The 15,714-nt window shown below is 46.4% G+C and overlaps 1 protein-coding gene across 2 annotated transcripts in view; it reads right to left on the bottom strand.

The window, feature by feature from the left end:
- Positions 1-15,714, bottom strand: part of ADGRB3 (adhesion G protein-coupled receptor B3) — a 1,104,008-nt gene that overhangs the window by 60,699 nt on the left and 1,027,595 nt on the right. For both annotated transcript variants that reach the window (XM_078648009.1, XM_078648010.1), the window contains one exon: positions 4,311-4,346. In XM_078648009.1, coding sequence (XP_078504135.1) covers positions 4,311-4,346 — 36 coding nt within the window. The remainder of the gene's footprint in view (positions 1-4,310; positions 4,347-15,714) is intronic.

Genomic DNA, 15,714 nt, shown 5'->3' with positions numbered 1-15,714 from the left:
CTTCTTACAGCAATCCGGATGCCTAATCTCACTTCTGGGCCTCACCATTAGCTTTGAAACAACTCTGTCTCCTTGCTGACTCCATACATGTGGTTCATGAGTCTCTCCTTCTGCGCTCAGCTTTTCTATCATTCGTCAGTACAGGAGGGGTGCCTGGTCAACCGCATCTCCACTACAACCACCTGAGGCAAGGGGACAGGCAGTGGAGAGATCTTCGCATATCTTTGCACGGTTGCTATCTTGGCCAGACTACTTTCTATGTTTTATTTTGGCCTTACTAGCACTATGATACTCTCTTCAGGCATCAACACATTACAAATAAAAAACACCTGCACCCCAGTCATTTTTTTTAACTAACAACATTCGCTAGGACATTTTGAACTCATTGTTACAACTTTGAACATTTGGAACCTCAAGTCCTAGAAAGTAATGGACAGTTGGTTAGAAATCCAAGACTTCTCTCCTGTATATGAAAACAGGTTGTTTTTATCCAATTTAGTCATTTGTAGGCGAATCTTTAAATTCTTTTAAACTCTTTATAATTCTTTTAATTTTCCTTTTTTCTCTTCTCTTTTTAATTCTCTTTAATTCTAGCATTATTCATTGGTTATCCATTGGTTGTATATCGCTTTGTATCACCTTGTACTTTCTATTTGTACTTTCGTATACTGGTTCTAACTATAGAACCTACTTATTACACTGCTAATGTTGTCACATTGTTTACCCAGCTGATGTACACCACCAATTTTTCTCTGTACACTGTTTGCTTTTTCTTTTCACTTTGGAAATAACTAATAAAATCTCTTGAAATGTAGAGATTCAAGACTGGCTGGTGATGTCAGATGCAACATGGGGGCTGTTGACAACCACACAAACCCATCCTAAAGCATTCAGAGAATGCAACTTCAGCCTATCCAACTCCTCTATCTGTCCACTTATCTCGATTGTCTTTGCAGCCTTTCTACTACTCTCAAATCTCAAAATATATATGAAAATAAAAAAGTCGCAAGAGCTTTACTTTTCACACACGTTGACATTGGCCAACACAAGACATAAAAAGGTGCCAAATTGCTACTTTGGGGCTTTTAGTTTTTCAGTTTTCAATAGTGCAAACTCAACCCGAAGGTATTGGAGCTCTTTACATGAGCACCAGTTACATTAAACAAGGGCACAGTCATGCATTGTTTTTTACTTTTTTAGGCACAGGGAGATTAAGAGATTTGTCAAGAATCAGAGGATGTTGATCCGACTCTGTGACTCGAAATTGGTTCCCTAGTTCCAAAGTCGATAGCTCTGGCTGTTACACCATGGACTTTCGTGTTCTGTTATTGGCCACGGCATGTTCTAAAATTTAGCACACAAACCCTACTTGCTGCATCTTTCCAACCGAGCACAACGTGTGACAGGCTGAATGAAGGCACATGGAAAGAAGGACTAGGGGGCATATTATCAAGAAAGGGCGTTACATTATCGCCGCTTTTATCAGCGGGAAACTGCCGATAAAGCGGCGATAATGTGCTTGATAATATGCTCTATGGAATTCCAATCGAAGCCCATGTTAGATGTCTTCACATCTAACATGGGCTTCGATTGGAATTCATAGAGCATGTTATGTTATCTGGTATTTTTTTGATCAAGCGCAAACAGCTGCCCCAGCAACGAGGCGTCCCGGCGCTAAGAACCACAGAAAACTACTAAGGATACAAGGGGAGGGAGGAAGGGAACCTAAGAAGAAGGGAACAGTTGGGTTTTGATAGCCTTCCGGAAAGCGGACAGATTTTCCAAGGAACGAATGTTTAGTGGCAAGGAGTTCCAGAGTTTAGCTCCCAGAACTCTAAAGGAACGGCCACCGGTACGGCAGAGCTTAGTCCGAGGAATTGTCACAAGGTGCTGACCTAAGGAGCGCAAATTGCGTTGAGGGATATAAGGTGCTAGGAGCGGGCGTAGGAGTTCTGGAAATTCAGATTTAAGGATCTTGAATGCAATGGTAAGGGTTTTGAATTGAATACGAGATTCAATAGGTAGCCAATGAAGTTTCTGAATAGTAGCTCTGACGGAACACCTACGGGGGAGGCCCACCACGGCTCTCGCCGCTAAGTTCTGTATGCGCTGCAGTCGCGCTATCTCTGCTTTATTGGCACCCAGAAATAGGACACTGGCATAGTCCAACCGGGAGAGGATGATGGATTGAACAATGAGCTGGCGAGTTTTGGAGTCAAAGAAACCGAGTATCGGGTTGAGGCTCCTCAGCAGGCCCACACAAATGGCTGCCACTTTTTTTGTGTGGGTCTGATAACTAAGCGAGGAGTCTAGCCAGACGCGACGCCCACGTTTTTCACCAAGGATTTCGGTGGTGGAATGGGGCCCAGCAAAGAGGGCCACCAGTGTTCACTCCAATAGCTGGAGTTTTTACCAAGGAGCAGCACCTCCGTTTTTCCTGCGTTAAGCTGTAGGTAGTTGTCCGTCATCCACTGGGCTACTGCAGCCAGGCCATCCCTAAATCTCGTGGCCGAGATGGAAGGGCCATCGGTAAGAGTGATGACCAGCTGCGTGTTGATATTATCAAGGCCATTATCGCCGTTTTATCAGCAGTTTCCTGTCGATAAAAACGGCGATAATGTAACGCCCTTTCTTAATAATATGCCCGTAGATTCGGATCGATGGAATATGTGAAGAGCTGGCGAATACGAGAATGGGCAGAGCATTGGAGGGGCATTTACAAAAGTTTTGCAAGAGTAAGAGGCTATATTTTGGAAAAGTGAATGAAGAGTAGGATTCAAGAGACTGTTTGAAACATATCAACAGAAAAGGAGATGAAAGACTATGTTTAGAAATGTTTGGAGAGACTTGAAGTAAATTAAAAAAGAGAACGAAGAATGATATTTCGTTAATAGGTTATAATTTGTAGAAACCTCGGAATCTACACGACAGTGAAGGCGAAGAGAGATGTACGGTCAACACATTTCAAAAAGTGGAAAACTGAAAGAGATTCGTGCGATTTCATCATCTCGGCTCACAGGGGCTCACATAAGTCTAGTTGCTGACATTTAAAGGCTATGGTGGTACATTTTAGTAGTCATAGAAGTATTTGGTGGTATTCCTAACACATGAACATCCACTGAGCCATTTTTTTTATGATTCTTTGAGTCGTATGTAAGTAGCATGTTTTACTTTCACTATTACCTTTCAAATGCTTTTTTATCAATCCAGATCTATTTGTATATTATAGGGTACACATAAAGTGCGGATCTTTTTTGGAAATACAGCTACATCTCAGCTTTTTATTCTGGCAAGGTCTTGTCATAATTATTCTTCCTTCTCTGATGTAATGTAGTTTCGTTCATGTAGGTTGCATGCGCACTTTAAAATATTAAGCTTTTGCAGAAACACTTTCGTGATAGAAAATTGACCTTTTCTTTGACATTAGTCTGCTATTTCTGTTCTAATAAATGAATAGTTAGGAGGCGTTTTACGGAAGTGAAAACGCATATTCCCACTGGGCATGTAAAGTTCCTGGGAAATGTCTGTTGAAAGGAGTCGAAGGTATCCATCTGAAATCTGATGTACAGACGTTCCTCATTGACTCATACTAGGAGACCAAAAACAATGTATTTCCATAAGTGAAGGCTCAGGTTAGTGAAAGGCAAAACCCTGGCATTCCTTATTAATATGTTAGTGGCACAATCTGCTTCCACTGCACTCTGATCAGAAAACACTTACATGATTGAGCCATATTTTGACACCAGGGCTTTTCTACATGTAGGCGACGATGAGTACCATGTGGTGGTAAGGTCGCCCTAAAGCTGGTTAGTACACAACTCTCATTGCACATTCCTGTGTGAGTGGCAGACAATTATATCAGTGGGAAAAACATTTTCCTCATGACGTGGCGTTTGTGTTTATAACTATCTCTTTTCATGAAAGGCTGTATGAACATTTAAAGACCATAAAAATCAGGCGATTGAGGGGACACACCACATTCCTTTAACTTGAATTGGGTCCAGACACCCATTTCTAGTCATATTGCCGAGCTTACTTTTTTGTTTTTCCCCTCATTGTTTCATGTAAGGTGGAACCTTCCGTTAACCCTGCATTTCTTTCAAGGTACAGGGTAAGGGGATCATGGATTATCAAAACGAAAGTAAAGACCCCATCCATTGCCTCTTACAATTTCCATGTTTTGTTTGATGTTTAGTCTACATTGCAAAATGGTATGTTGTAACTTCATACATTTGTATGGTGCGTGCAAGACAAAGTTCAATTCAATAAATGAAATAAAAAATGGTATACCAGTAATATGGCAAACTTACTTCAAAGTCAAGGTCAGAATAACGCGATTTTCTTCTCTATTAGGCATGAGAAAAAAAAGAAATGAAGAAATTCATTAAATACATGTATTACTTGCCGAAACAGTTCTAAGTGTCTCATAGACAATCGTATCACCAGTCTGCAGTATGCATTTTTCTTACATGACCCAGTAGAGTATAGTCATACAAGCCGCTGCACAACAAGCAGACAGGTAAAGTTCAATAAACTGCATGTGTCCTTAGTTGCTCCCATTTGGAAGATCAGATCAAGTAAATTACACCAGTATAGGGCAATTTTGCACTAGGTATGAATGAGTCTACTTGGCCCTCTGCCATTCATGTTGCTGGACTAATGCCTGTTTGGAAAGCAACTCTAAAATAAACATATGGTCACTCACTGCTGGTTTATGACTGCTTTTGTGGTTGCATTCCTCCAAACTAGTATCACCAATGGTAAACGTGTTTCGAAAGCTCCAGTCGTTATGATACATTCTGCACTAGCGGATCCTGGTGGCAGTGCTAGCGGGTGGTGACGTGGGCGGGGGAGGGGCAGGGTGGGGGGTAGTAAACACCGGAATACGGATGAATGCAGGCAAGTTGACAATTAAATCAATATAACGAATTCCGTTGCACGTGTTGCACTATGTCACCGCTCTGTAGCACTCCCACCAGGAGCAGCCACGGCTGGTGGTAGGTGTAACTGCAGGGCGGTGACATAGGGAGGGGGGGCAGGGTGAGGGGTTGTATTGTATGGATTACGGACTGTAACAGGTAAGTAAACATATAAATAAATAAAACGAATTTTGTTGCGCGCACTGCATCGCATTTGGTGATGCAGTGCACACAATGAAATTCGTTTTATTTATTTATATGTTTACTTACCTGTTAAAGTCCGTAATCCATACATTACAACCACCCACCCAGCCCCTCCCCCTCCCTACGTCACCGCCCTGCAGTTACACCTACCACCGGCCGTGGCTGACCAGGAGGCACTACTGGTTCCCAGTGTACATGAAGCCCGGGGAGCATTTTCTTCTGGCCGCTTGAGGAATCCAAGTCCATACCTGGTAAAAGTCATTTTTACACTTTTTCAGTCAGTGCAAATGTCTGTACAATACTGCTCAGCACTAGTGCAAACACACCCAGATCTCGTGCATAATTGCTTCATACAAGTGCTATTAACGTGATCTTACCCCAGAGGTCAGTGCAAATGTAATCCTGCAACCTGATTACAAACCACTCCTGTTAATCTACTTTTTTGTCAGCTCTGTCACTATGGCGATTATGCGAAACAAGTGTACAGCACAATCTTTCTTTGCAAAACAAAACAGTGAATGACTATGAATATAAGCAGCTTTAGTATGCAGGCATTCACAAGGGAACATACCCTTCGACCATGCATTAAAAAAACCTAATAGGCGGAATGAATATATAATTTTTTTAAGTGAGAGTTGTCTCTCTGTGATTTTACCTGCTGGGACTGAGTGTTCGTTGGCACTGTACTGATTCACCGCGTTTGAACTTGTACACTTTCATTCCCATAAGGGTCTGGCTCAGCAGGAAATGCAAGCACTCAATACTGGTTTCATGTAGAAGGAAATGGTGCTTACCCGAGTCCCAGTGTTAATTTGTTGCGTGTCTTGGTGCAGACAAAAGTGAAAACACGACATGTCGCACATCCCTATGTTTCAGAAAAGGGGGTGGTGATGAACAGAGTGTCTGAATTAAGCAGACCACTCTTACCCAGTCCAAAGATCAGGGCTTGATCCATCACCGTTTTTTAGCTCACTGCACCATCCCAGCTCAGAACCTGGCTGTATGCAAATTAGTCTGTCCCTGGCCCAGTGCATCATGGGAACAGGGCAGACCAAACTACCAAGCCAATTCTTATACTGGGAAGGAAACAAGCTTCCGGGGACCGGTTTCTGGCATTTCAGCCGTCTTCGGCCCAGCTTGCTTGAATCCTGATGGTGCAATGAGCAAGGGACTCACATCTGAGTATACCCTTCCACGCTTATGGTGGACAAAAACGATTCAGAAAAGGGGGTGGTGATGAACAGAGTGTCTGAATTAAGCAGACCACTCTTACCCAGTCCAAAGATCAGGGCTTGATCCATCACCGTTTTTTAGCTCACTGCACCATCCCAGCTCAGAACCTGGCTGTATGCAAATTAGTCTGTCCCTGGCCCAGTGCATCATGGGAACAGGGCAGACCAAACTACCAAGCCAATTCTTATACTGGGAAGGAAACAAGCTTCCGGGGACCGGTTTCTGGCATTTCAGCCGTCTTCGGCCCGGCTTGCTTGAATCCTGATGGTGCAATGAGCAAGGGACTCACATCTGAGTATACCCTTCCACGCTTATGGTGGACAAAAACGATTCAGAAAAGGGGGTGGTGATGAACAGAGTGTCTGAATTAAGCAGACCACTCTTACCCAGTCCAAAGATCAGGGCTTGATCCATCACCGTTTTTTAGCTCACTGCACCATCCCAGCTCAGAAACATCCCTATGTGTCATGTCCCCTAACACTGCATGTGATATAGAGCAGCCCTGACAGCCCTAATGCAGGGTGCTGAATATTACATGTGAGAGCCAACATGCATGAGCAGATATGCCCCTGTGCTGGTCAATCCTATTACTGCGGGTGCAAGTGAATAGGGATGCGAATTTAAAATGTGCTGGACACTCGTGAAAATGAGTTCTCCAGCTACATGATGGCTTAAAGGGATGTTTGATATCAACCATTTCATATTGTTAAACCCACACTGATACCAGTGATGGATTTACCAATACATGCGCCTTAGAGGTGCCCCCTGAAAACCTACCAGCCTGTGGTTGCCCTGCTGACTGGTTTCTGCCATCCTGCCCCCAAGACGCTGTTCTGACCTCCTGAGCGAGAGCCTTTTGCTCTCAGTAGACTCAGAACAAAAGCCTGTTTGAGAAAAGGGTGTATATCCCTCCCACAATATAACCTGCTGATTAGCCTTCCTTGGGCAGCAAGCCTGAAAAGGCTGCCTCCTTTAAAAAGTGAATCTGGCTCCCTTTCACAGGAGAAGAAGCTGAACCCTTTGTCTAGGACTGCCTTGGCACCTGGACAGGTGGGAAAATCAACTAGTCAGGTAGACGTGCCACCTCCAGGCTAGTACGACCCATACGGTGGGCGACTGTGAGATGGGCACAATTTTTGCAGACAGAGTCGCCCCAATGAAACCTACAAAATCCCACAAGACCTCCAAACATGCCAGCTGGTATACCCCAGAATTCAGGATGACCAAGCGCAACTGCATCCAACAGGAGAAATTATTGCACACAACTAAGAACCCCAACCACAAAATAGTCAAAGAATTCCACAACCCAACAGCCATAGAGAACACCATCCACTCCTCCCAAGAACTCTACGACTACTTCCACATCAGGATCACCAACATCTACAACAATGTCCACCTCCAACACACCACCATTAACTCCAACAACCTCAACCAGCCAGCGAACATCAGGCAAACCATCACCACCTGATCTCCGCTCTCCAAACTGACCACCTCAGCCATCATGTCTCCCATTCACTCCAGGGCACCCACCGACCCCTGCCCTACCACCTCTACAGCCTTGCCAAGGACCCAATCAGCATGTAACTCACCAGCATCACCAACACCTCCATCTCCACAGCAACCTTCCTGGATGGATGGAATCAGAGAGTCAACATACCCCTCCTAAAAAAAAGCCTCCGCTGACCACAGTGATCTAAAAAATTAATGTCTGATCTCCCTGCTTTCCTACCTGTTCAAAGTACTCGAGAAAGACACCAACCAGCAGCTCACCGAATATCTGGAACAAACCACCTACTGGATGCCTCACAATCAGGATTCCGTGCCAACCACAGCTCTAAGACTGCGCTGATTGCCACCACAAATGACATTAGAGCACTCCTCAACCACAAAGAAATGGTGGCCAGGGTCCTTCTCATCCTCTCCGCAACATTAAACACCATCTCCAACAACACCCTCATCAGCAGACTCCACAACATAGACATACAGCAAGACACCCTCAAAAGGAGCGCTTCCTTCCTTACAGGATGCACACAGAGCATCCAACTGCCTCCCTTCACCTCCACACATCATATGCAGCGTACCACAAGGATCATCTCTCAGTACAACCCTGTTCAACATCTATATGACCCCATTGTAGATGTCGTCAGCTCCCATGGACTCAACATAATCCCCAATGCAGATGACACTTAACTGAGCATCTCCTTCACTGAGGACCCCTCCAACGCCAAAACCAACTTCTGCAGCGGCATGACCAATGTAGCCAAATGGATGAGAGGCAACTGCCTCCAACTAAACTCCGACAAAACTGAAGTACTGATCTTCTGGAAAAACACCTCTGCATGGGACCACAACTAGTGACCGGCAGAACTCGGACCGACACCCACACTAATGCACGCAACCTTGGCATCATCCTCAACAGCCTACTGACCGTGAAACAACAAGTAAACACAGTAACCTCCTCCTGCTTCCATACACTTTGCATGCTCCACATAATCTTCAGATGGATCCCAACCAACAGCAGAAAGGCCATCACTCAGGCCCTCGTTACCAGTCGCCTCGACTACGGCAACACCCTCTCCACCCAGCTCCTCAGAAGACTCCAGACCATACAGAACACGGTAGTTAGACTCATCCTGGTACTCTCCAAAGGAACCCACATCGCCCCCCAATCGAGAGACCATCAGTGGCTCCCCATTCAGAAGAGATGCCCGTTCAAGATCCTCTACAAAGCCCTCCATGATCTAGAACCTGCCTAAATCAACCATCGACTGAACTTCCACCAAATCTCTAGACACTTGCACTCCTCTTCGCTCGCCTTTGCACATAAACTTGCATCCTTTACAGCTGCAGGAGTGGCCGCTCCTTCTCCTACATCGCTGCCAGACCTGGAACGATCTTCCCCTCCAGCTCCATACAGCCTCCTCACTGGCAGACTTCAGAGAAAGACTCAAGACCTGGCTCTTCGAAGGAGAAACATCGCCCAGGTACCCCTTAGGGGTGACTGTGTTGCGCTTTACAAATTCTGTTTGATTGATTGATATGGCTCTGTGCTAGAATTTTCCACATGGCCTATTTTTATATCTGAAGAGAAATGTTAGCAAAATTGATGCTTTTAATACCCAGAGCTAATATGGAAATTAAAGGATAAAAACTACTCTATATGTTGGGTGTGGCCGAAGCAGCAAAGATGGCAGATTCGTCTTAACAATGCTCCTTGGACCTCCTCCACTATTAGCTACCATGAGACTTAGCCCTCGATTCTCTGGACCATTTATCACAACAAAGGAGGTCTGCCTCCCTGCCATTTCAGCCACTGAGACCGTAGGAGGTGGTGTAGGGCCCATCTACAATTACAAGATGGTGCCTGTATGCAGGCACTGAGACAGAGCTGATCCCTGCCTAAGCAGGGAGTGGGCCTCACATCGGAAGCAGGTGCAGCCCACGGGATTGGGTGAGACGGGGCTCATGAGGGACAGGCAGACCTGGGGGCTCTCTCTAAGCAGCTCTGCTTTATACCTGACCTGGTCCTAGACTATGGTGTGCCCTACTGTATGCAGAAGCTGCTAGTGGCCCGCGCATTGCTTTGAGGCTACAGCCTCACCCTCCGTCTGCTCCCCCAGGCAAGGCCCATGGAAGAGGATTCCCCGGCGGCTGAGCCAAGCTGTTTGCGGGGTAGTGGAGTTCCCTAGGACCCGTGTACTCCGAGGGGGGCATGGTCTCTTCCCTGGCATGGTCTCCTGCCTTGGAGGCTCGTACAGCCCAAACTTGTAACCTAATCACGCTGATTAATGTTTTGCCTACTTTTGGCCCTCCACTTTGTGCTATCTTACATACAATGAGGAGAGGCTGAGAACTACTTCACTTTTAAGCCTCTGTTACACTCGCAATTTATGACCTCCCTGTTGGAGCTCAGATGTATTTACTGGGCCCCCCAGCTGCTCGTGCATCCTCCACCGGAGCTGTGAAGTAAGTGGGCCGGGGGTACAATATCTGTTACCGGTTCTTATGCTCACCTGGGGCCTGGTGACAAGGGGAGTTGCCATCGCTGGGGATGCCCGGGGGGAACAATGTCTGGAAGAAGGGAAGGGGCCCCACCTTTCTCTTGTATAATGCCCCTTTTGGCTGCTGGTTTCTACAGCTGCTACACGTGTTGCACCTTTTAGACTTCTGGGCAAGCGGGCTGAGAGCTGAGACCTCTCCATGGAGCTCCGAGACTGACATCTGGCTGGTCGCACATCTGAGCTTCTGCTGCTCCCGACGTAGGTTCTGTTGCAACTTACCATTCCTTGCATCTTTGCAGCAGCAAGTGGCCTTGCGCCACCGTATATATGGCAATACGGGGAAAGACAAGGCCCCATTGGCAAGAGCCCAGTCAAAAATGGACTATTTCACTAAATGCCGCTCTAACTCTACTAAGCAGCAGGTGGTCCGAGATCAGTGCTCAACACCCCTGGTAGCAACAGATGTGGCCCAAATACTGCAGGCCATCCAAAACTTCAGAGAAGCCCTCGAGTTAAAAATCTATGATGTGGGTACCGACTTCGTACACTTTCATCAGGACCTTCGCAATGTGGCCGGGAGAGTCACTAAGGTGGAGGGTAGAGTGTCCACACTAGAAGATGATTCGACAGACCACAAGGCAAAGGCCAGTGCATTACTTTCAACTGTTCGCACCCTTGAAATTAGGGCATAGGACAATGAAAATTGCTCCTTTCATGGTAGCCTGCATTTTGTTGGCCTCCCCAAGGGGGTTGAAATCCCCCACCCAGAGGCTTTTGTTGAAAACTGGCTTAAATCCAGAATCCCAGAGGAGGCTTTATCACCCTGGTTCATGGTTTAACGGGTGCACCGATCCGTGACACAGCCCCCCCCCCCCCTAACCTCCCCCCTGGAGCACCTGCATGTCCTATAATTGCCAAAGTACTGAACTTTCAAAACCAGGATGTCATCCTCCTGACAGGCACGTATTTATGGCAAACTTCACTTCCAGTCAGCTCATATTATGATCTTTACGGACTGTACAAAATCCATCCAGAAACAATATGAATCCTTTGAGGCCATCATGCAGAAGCCTCTGGTGATGTCTCTCCAGAATATGCTGCTATTCCACCCGGCATGGCTGAAGGACATGCACAGGTCTCGCTTCTACTTTTTTGACAGCACGAAGGCGACATGGCAGTGGGTGAGCAAACAATAAACCCTTAGACGTTATGAGCCCCTGGGTCACACCACTGAATTGGGCCATGGGCCACCACACCCAGCGGTAACTTGTTCCCCTAGCCGTGAGTGCCCTAAATACAAGGGAGGACAAGGAAGGTGCCGTAAACACACCCAATAGTCCTTGGATACAGAGCCTGGCCATTCCCAGCCTGCAGACAAGATGCTCTCTGCCCCCCCAGAACCTGACAGAGCTTCAGAGTCTATTAGGTCAGATACCTCTGATGATGGAGGCTCCACCGGGGGCCACTGTAAAGTCCTAGTACTGTTTGTTTTCATCTTCTTGCCCTGGATCCAGGGCGTGTTCTAACTGCTGGCAAGCAGATCCTGCATAGGAGGAGGTCCACTTTGAATACCCCAAAGGGTGTTTCATTAACTCTGTTTAGGGGTGTTGGGTGACAGATGCTTCTGGGGTGGAAGTGTGGAGAGGGGGTTGTTGGGTATTCTTGGGATTTTGTTCTGCATGTGTTGATTCTTTTCATTAGGATGGCTACCATGTTCACCTCACACTGTTTAACACACCCATTGCGGTAGACCCACTCCCTACCTCTTGACCCTCTGTGCGTTCCCCAAAGCTGAAATCAGTCTTATTGGATGGAATGTTAACAGCCTCCTAAACCTCATGAAGGAAACAGCGGTCCTTATCTTAGGCGTCACCAGCCGGGTGTTGCACTGTTGCAGGAGACTCAACTTTTGGTCCCTGACTGGATAGGTTCAGTTATGACAGTGTTTATCATTTAGGTTTTAACAGGGGCTCCAGAGGGACAGTGATACTGCTTCATACGCATTTCCCATTGGTGGTCACAAAGATCAATCAGGACTCCAAGGGTTGCTTTGTTGGGGTAGTTGGGACATTAGAGGGGAAGCCTTACCATATTATGAGTGTTTCTATCCCCTCCACCTACACAAGCAAACCTTCAGGGACGTCACTGAGGTAGTTGCTGCACTATTATATGGGGTATCACTATCTCAGGGGAATTGTAACGCACCCCAGATGTGGATGTCTCTGCCCCCCTCTCAGACAACCATTGAGTTCTGTCCAAAGTTCTTGTGTCTTGGATGGATTCATTGGGATTGTGCAACATTTGGCACGTGAGGCATCCATGATATAAGGCATAGTGCCATACTTCCGCATCTACAAACACCCTCTCTCAAATTGACCACATGTGTCTCCGTGCCCCGAATGTGACCTCCAACTTGGCTGCTAGTTTGCTTCCCTGCTAGATCGTAGACCACTCCCCCTTACTACTTCAACTTGGGGTTTTGACGCTGCATAGAAGAACCATGTGCCCTCTTATTGCCTGGTTCCTCATGGATGACTGCATTGTTGACCACCTGTCGGAAGAGCTGCATTCTTATTTCAAGAATAACAAAGGCACAGTCCAGAAGGCTCCTGTATAGACTGGCTACCAGAGGCACAGGCTCCCAACTGATTCCCGCCATCGATGATTCACTGAGGTCCTCAGTTAATACCCCAGTGGCAATTGTGAGTGTATTAGCAGACTGCTATGAAGGACTCTATGTCTATCAGCCGAGGCCTGCTCGCCAGTGAACCTAACCCCTATGCTTGATTTTCCCCTGCACCATTTTACTCGGGTCCAACAAGCAGCTCTGGACTCTCCAATCACTCAAAATGAGGTCCTTGCTGCACTTCGTGATCTGTAGCCCAGCAAGACCCCAGGCCCAGATGGTTTCCCTCTTGAATACTACTCCAAGCTTAGGGATATTGTTGCTCCACATCTGCTTTGACTGTATAAGGAGGCAGGGAAACAAAGTTCCTTTTCTCCAGATCTTGACCTTGTAACCAACGTGGCCATCCCTAAATCGAATCATCCAAGGACCAGCTGTACCTCCTATCTCCTTATCTCACTGATCCACACTGATGTTAAACTTTACGCCAAGATCTTGGCAAATGGATTGCAGCAATTCCTTAGTTCTCTGATCCATCTAGATTAATGTGGCTTTATGCCTAACCGCAGCTACAGACACTGTATCAGTTGTGTCGACATGGCCCTGACTCATGCCGCTGATATTAGGGATGCGGTGGTTCTGCTGCTTGTGGACTTCGAAAAAGCCTTTGACACTGTGAATTGGGGCTATCTTGATTCGGTGTTGCTGAACATGGGATTTGGTGTCAGGTTTCGCAGTCTGGTTGCCTTCTTTTACTCACATTCCTCGGCACAGGTCCTTGTCAATGATGTGCTTTATTGCGAGTTTCCAGCTGTATGCAGGACTGGACAAGGTTGGCCTCTTAGAGTGCTACTCTTTGCACTGACTATTTAACCCCTGGCCGGTATCATCCATTGGCATACCCAGATGTGGGTTGGAGATGGAGTAAGATGCTGAAGGACAGATTGACCCTTAATGCAGATGACGTCCTCCTTTTCCATGCCATTCCTCAGACGACGGGGTCCCGTGTGTTCGAAATTCTGCGATGCTTCGAGGATACCTCTTGGCTTTGGGTGAACCAGTGGGAAATCAATCTTGGTTCCACTGTGAGATTATGCTGTGCTTAATTGGCAGTCCGATATACTGATCTATTATCTCAGCTTCAAGTCCTTGGGGGTCCACATAACAATGATGACGGAGCTCATGCATAGTTTTAATCTTGCCCCCCTCCCCTGGGTGACTAAATCCATTCTCACTGCCTAGTCGACCCTCCACCTTAAAATTAACTTCCCGTCCCATATTCCTAACACCTAGTTTACTGAAATTGCGGCAATGCTCCAGTCCTTCCTCTGGATGGGCCACCCCCCATGCATTGCTCTTGCTAATTGTTGCTGATCTGTTGATGATGTGGCCTGGGAGCAATGGATATCCATTTGTATTACTGGGCATCCCAGCTCCTGGTTATTAATGACTGGATGACGGAATGACCCAGCAAGCCAGATCGAGTTAGCTCGTCTCGGTTTGGACAGAATGATGCACTATCTTTATGCCTGATCTGTTCCCCTTACTACTCCAATATTCTGGGTGTGGCAGGCAGAGAATAGATTTTTGACTGGGCTCAGAACCCGATCCAGCAAACTCCCCTCTGAGGGGACACTGATTGGAGCAAACGGCACAGCTACAGAGATTGCAACACTGGGACCTGATTGGGGTTATGGTACTGGTGGACGTGTGGTAGGTATCTCACATGCACCCACTTCCAACATTTCCATACCCAATTTCACAAATACCTGCCATTGAGACACGCATTTGGTTATTACAAGGCACAATTAACTGAAGTACCCACATTGTTTTCGTCTGTTTGTGAGGTTGTTGAAGGGTGGTTTGGGTTGTGGGGGAATTTCCCAGCTCTACGGGCCTGATTCACAGAACTAACTTAAGATAAAATCCTAAAATGACTACCATTTTGGTATTCACAGAAGGCACTTACTCATTTTGGTATTCACAGAAGTTAGGAGTCCTAACTTTAGGACTCCTAAATGCCTACTGTGAATACTGAAAGTCTTAAAGTTAGGATGTTTCTCCATTAGGAGTAGTAAAGTTAGGACTCCTAACTTTGGGACTCCTAAACTGAGAAAAATCATAACTTTAAGACTTTCGGTATTCACAAAAGGCATTTAGGAGTCCTAAAGTTGGGACTCCTAACTTCTGTGAATAATGAAATGAGTAAGTGCCTTCTGTGAATACCAAAACGAGTAAGTGCCTTCTGTGAATACCAAAATTGTAGTACGTTTAGGATTTTGTCTTAACTTAGTTCTATGAATCGGGCCCTACCACTCCCTAGTTTGTATTGTATTGTATTGTCCTGAGACACTGGCTCAGCTCCGGCAGAAGTGGGAAGGGTGAGTTGGTGATCTGGAGGAGGTGGAATGGCGGGAATTCATTATCTCTGTATGGCTAAGATTAATCCAGTTAATGTATCTGCACCTAGCCTACATTACACCTTAAAGACTCTGACATGCGGGCATTTTCCCCAAGGCTCCTCCCCTGGTGCAGATGTTTTCCATGTGGTGTGGCAGTGTCCTGTGATCCCTTAGTATCGAAGTCAGATTGGCTGTTCCCTTTCTAGAAACCTGGCTAGGCCTGTCACGCTGATGCGGAAGGTAGCCCCCTGCATTTTATAGATTAACTCAGAAATGCGAGGTGTGACAGAACATTGGGTAGTTTGGCAGTGCTAGTGGCCAAAAGAGAC

This window comes from Lissotriton helveticus, chromosome 6 (assembly GCF_964261635.1).
Source record: "Lissotriton helveticus chromosome 6, aLisHel1.1, whole genome shotgun sequence".
In the NCBI taxonomy this organism is placed as follows: Eukaryota; Metazoa; Chordata; class Amphibia; order Caudata; family Salamandridae; genus Lissotriton; species Lissotriton helveticus.
Note: the sequence above shows the minus strand (reverse complement) of the source record. Positions and strands in the feature narration are given on the sequence as shown.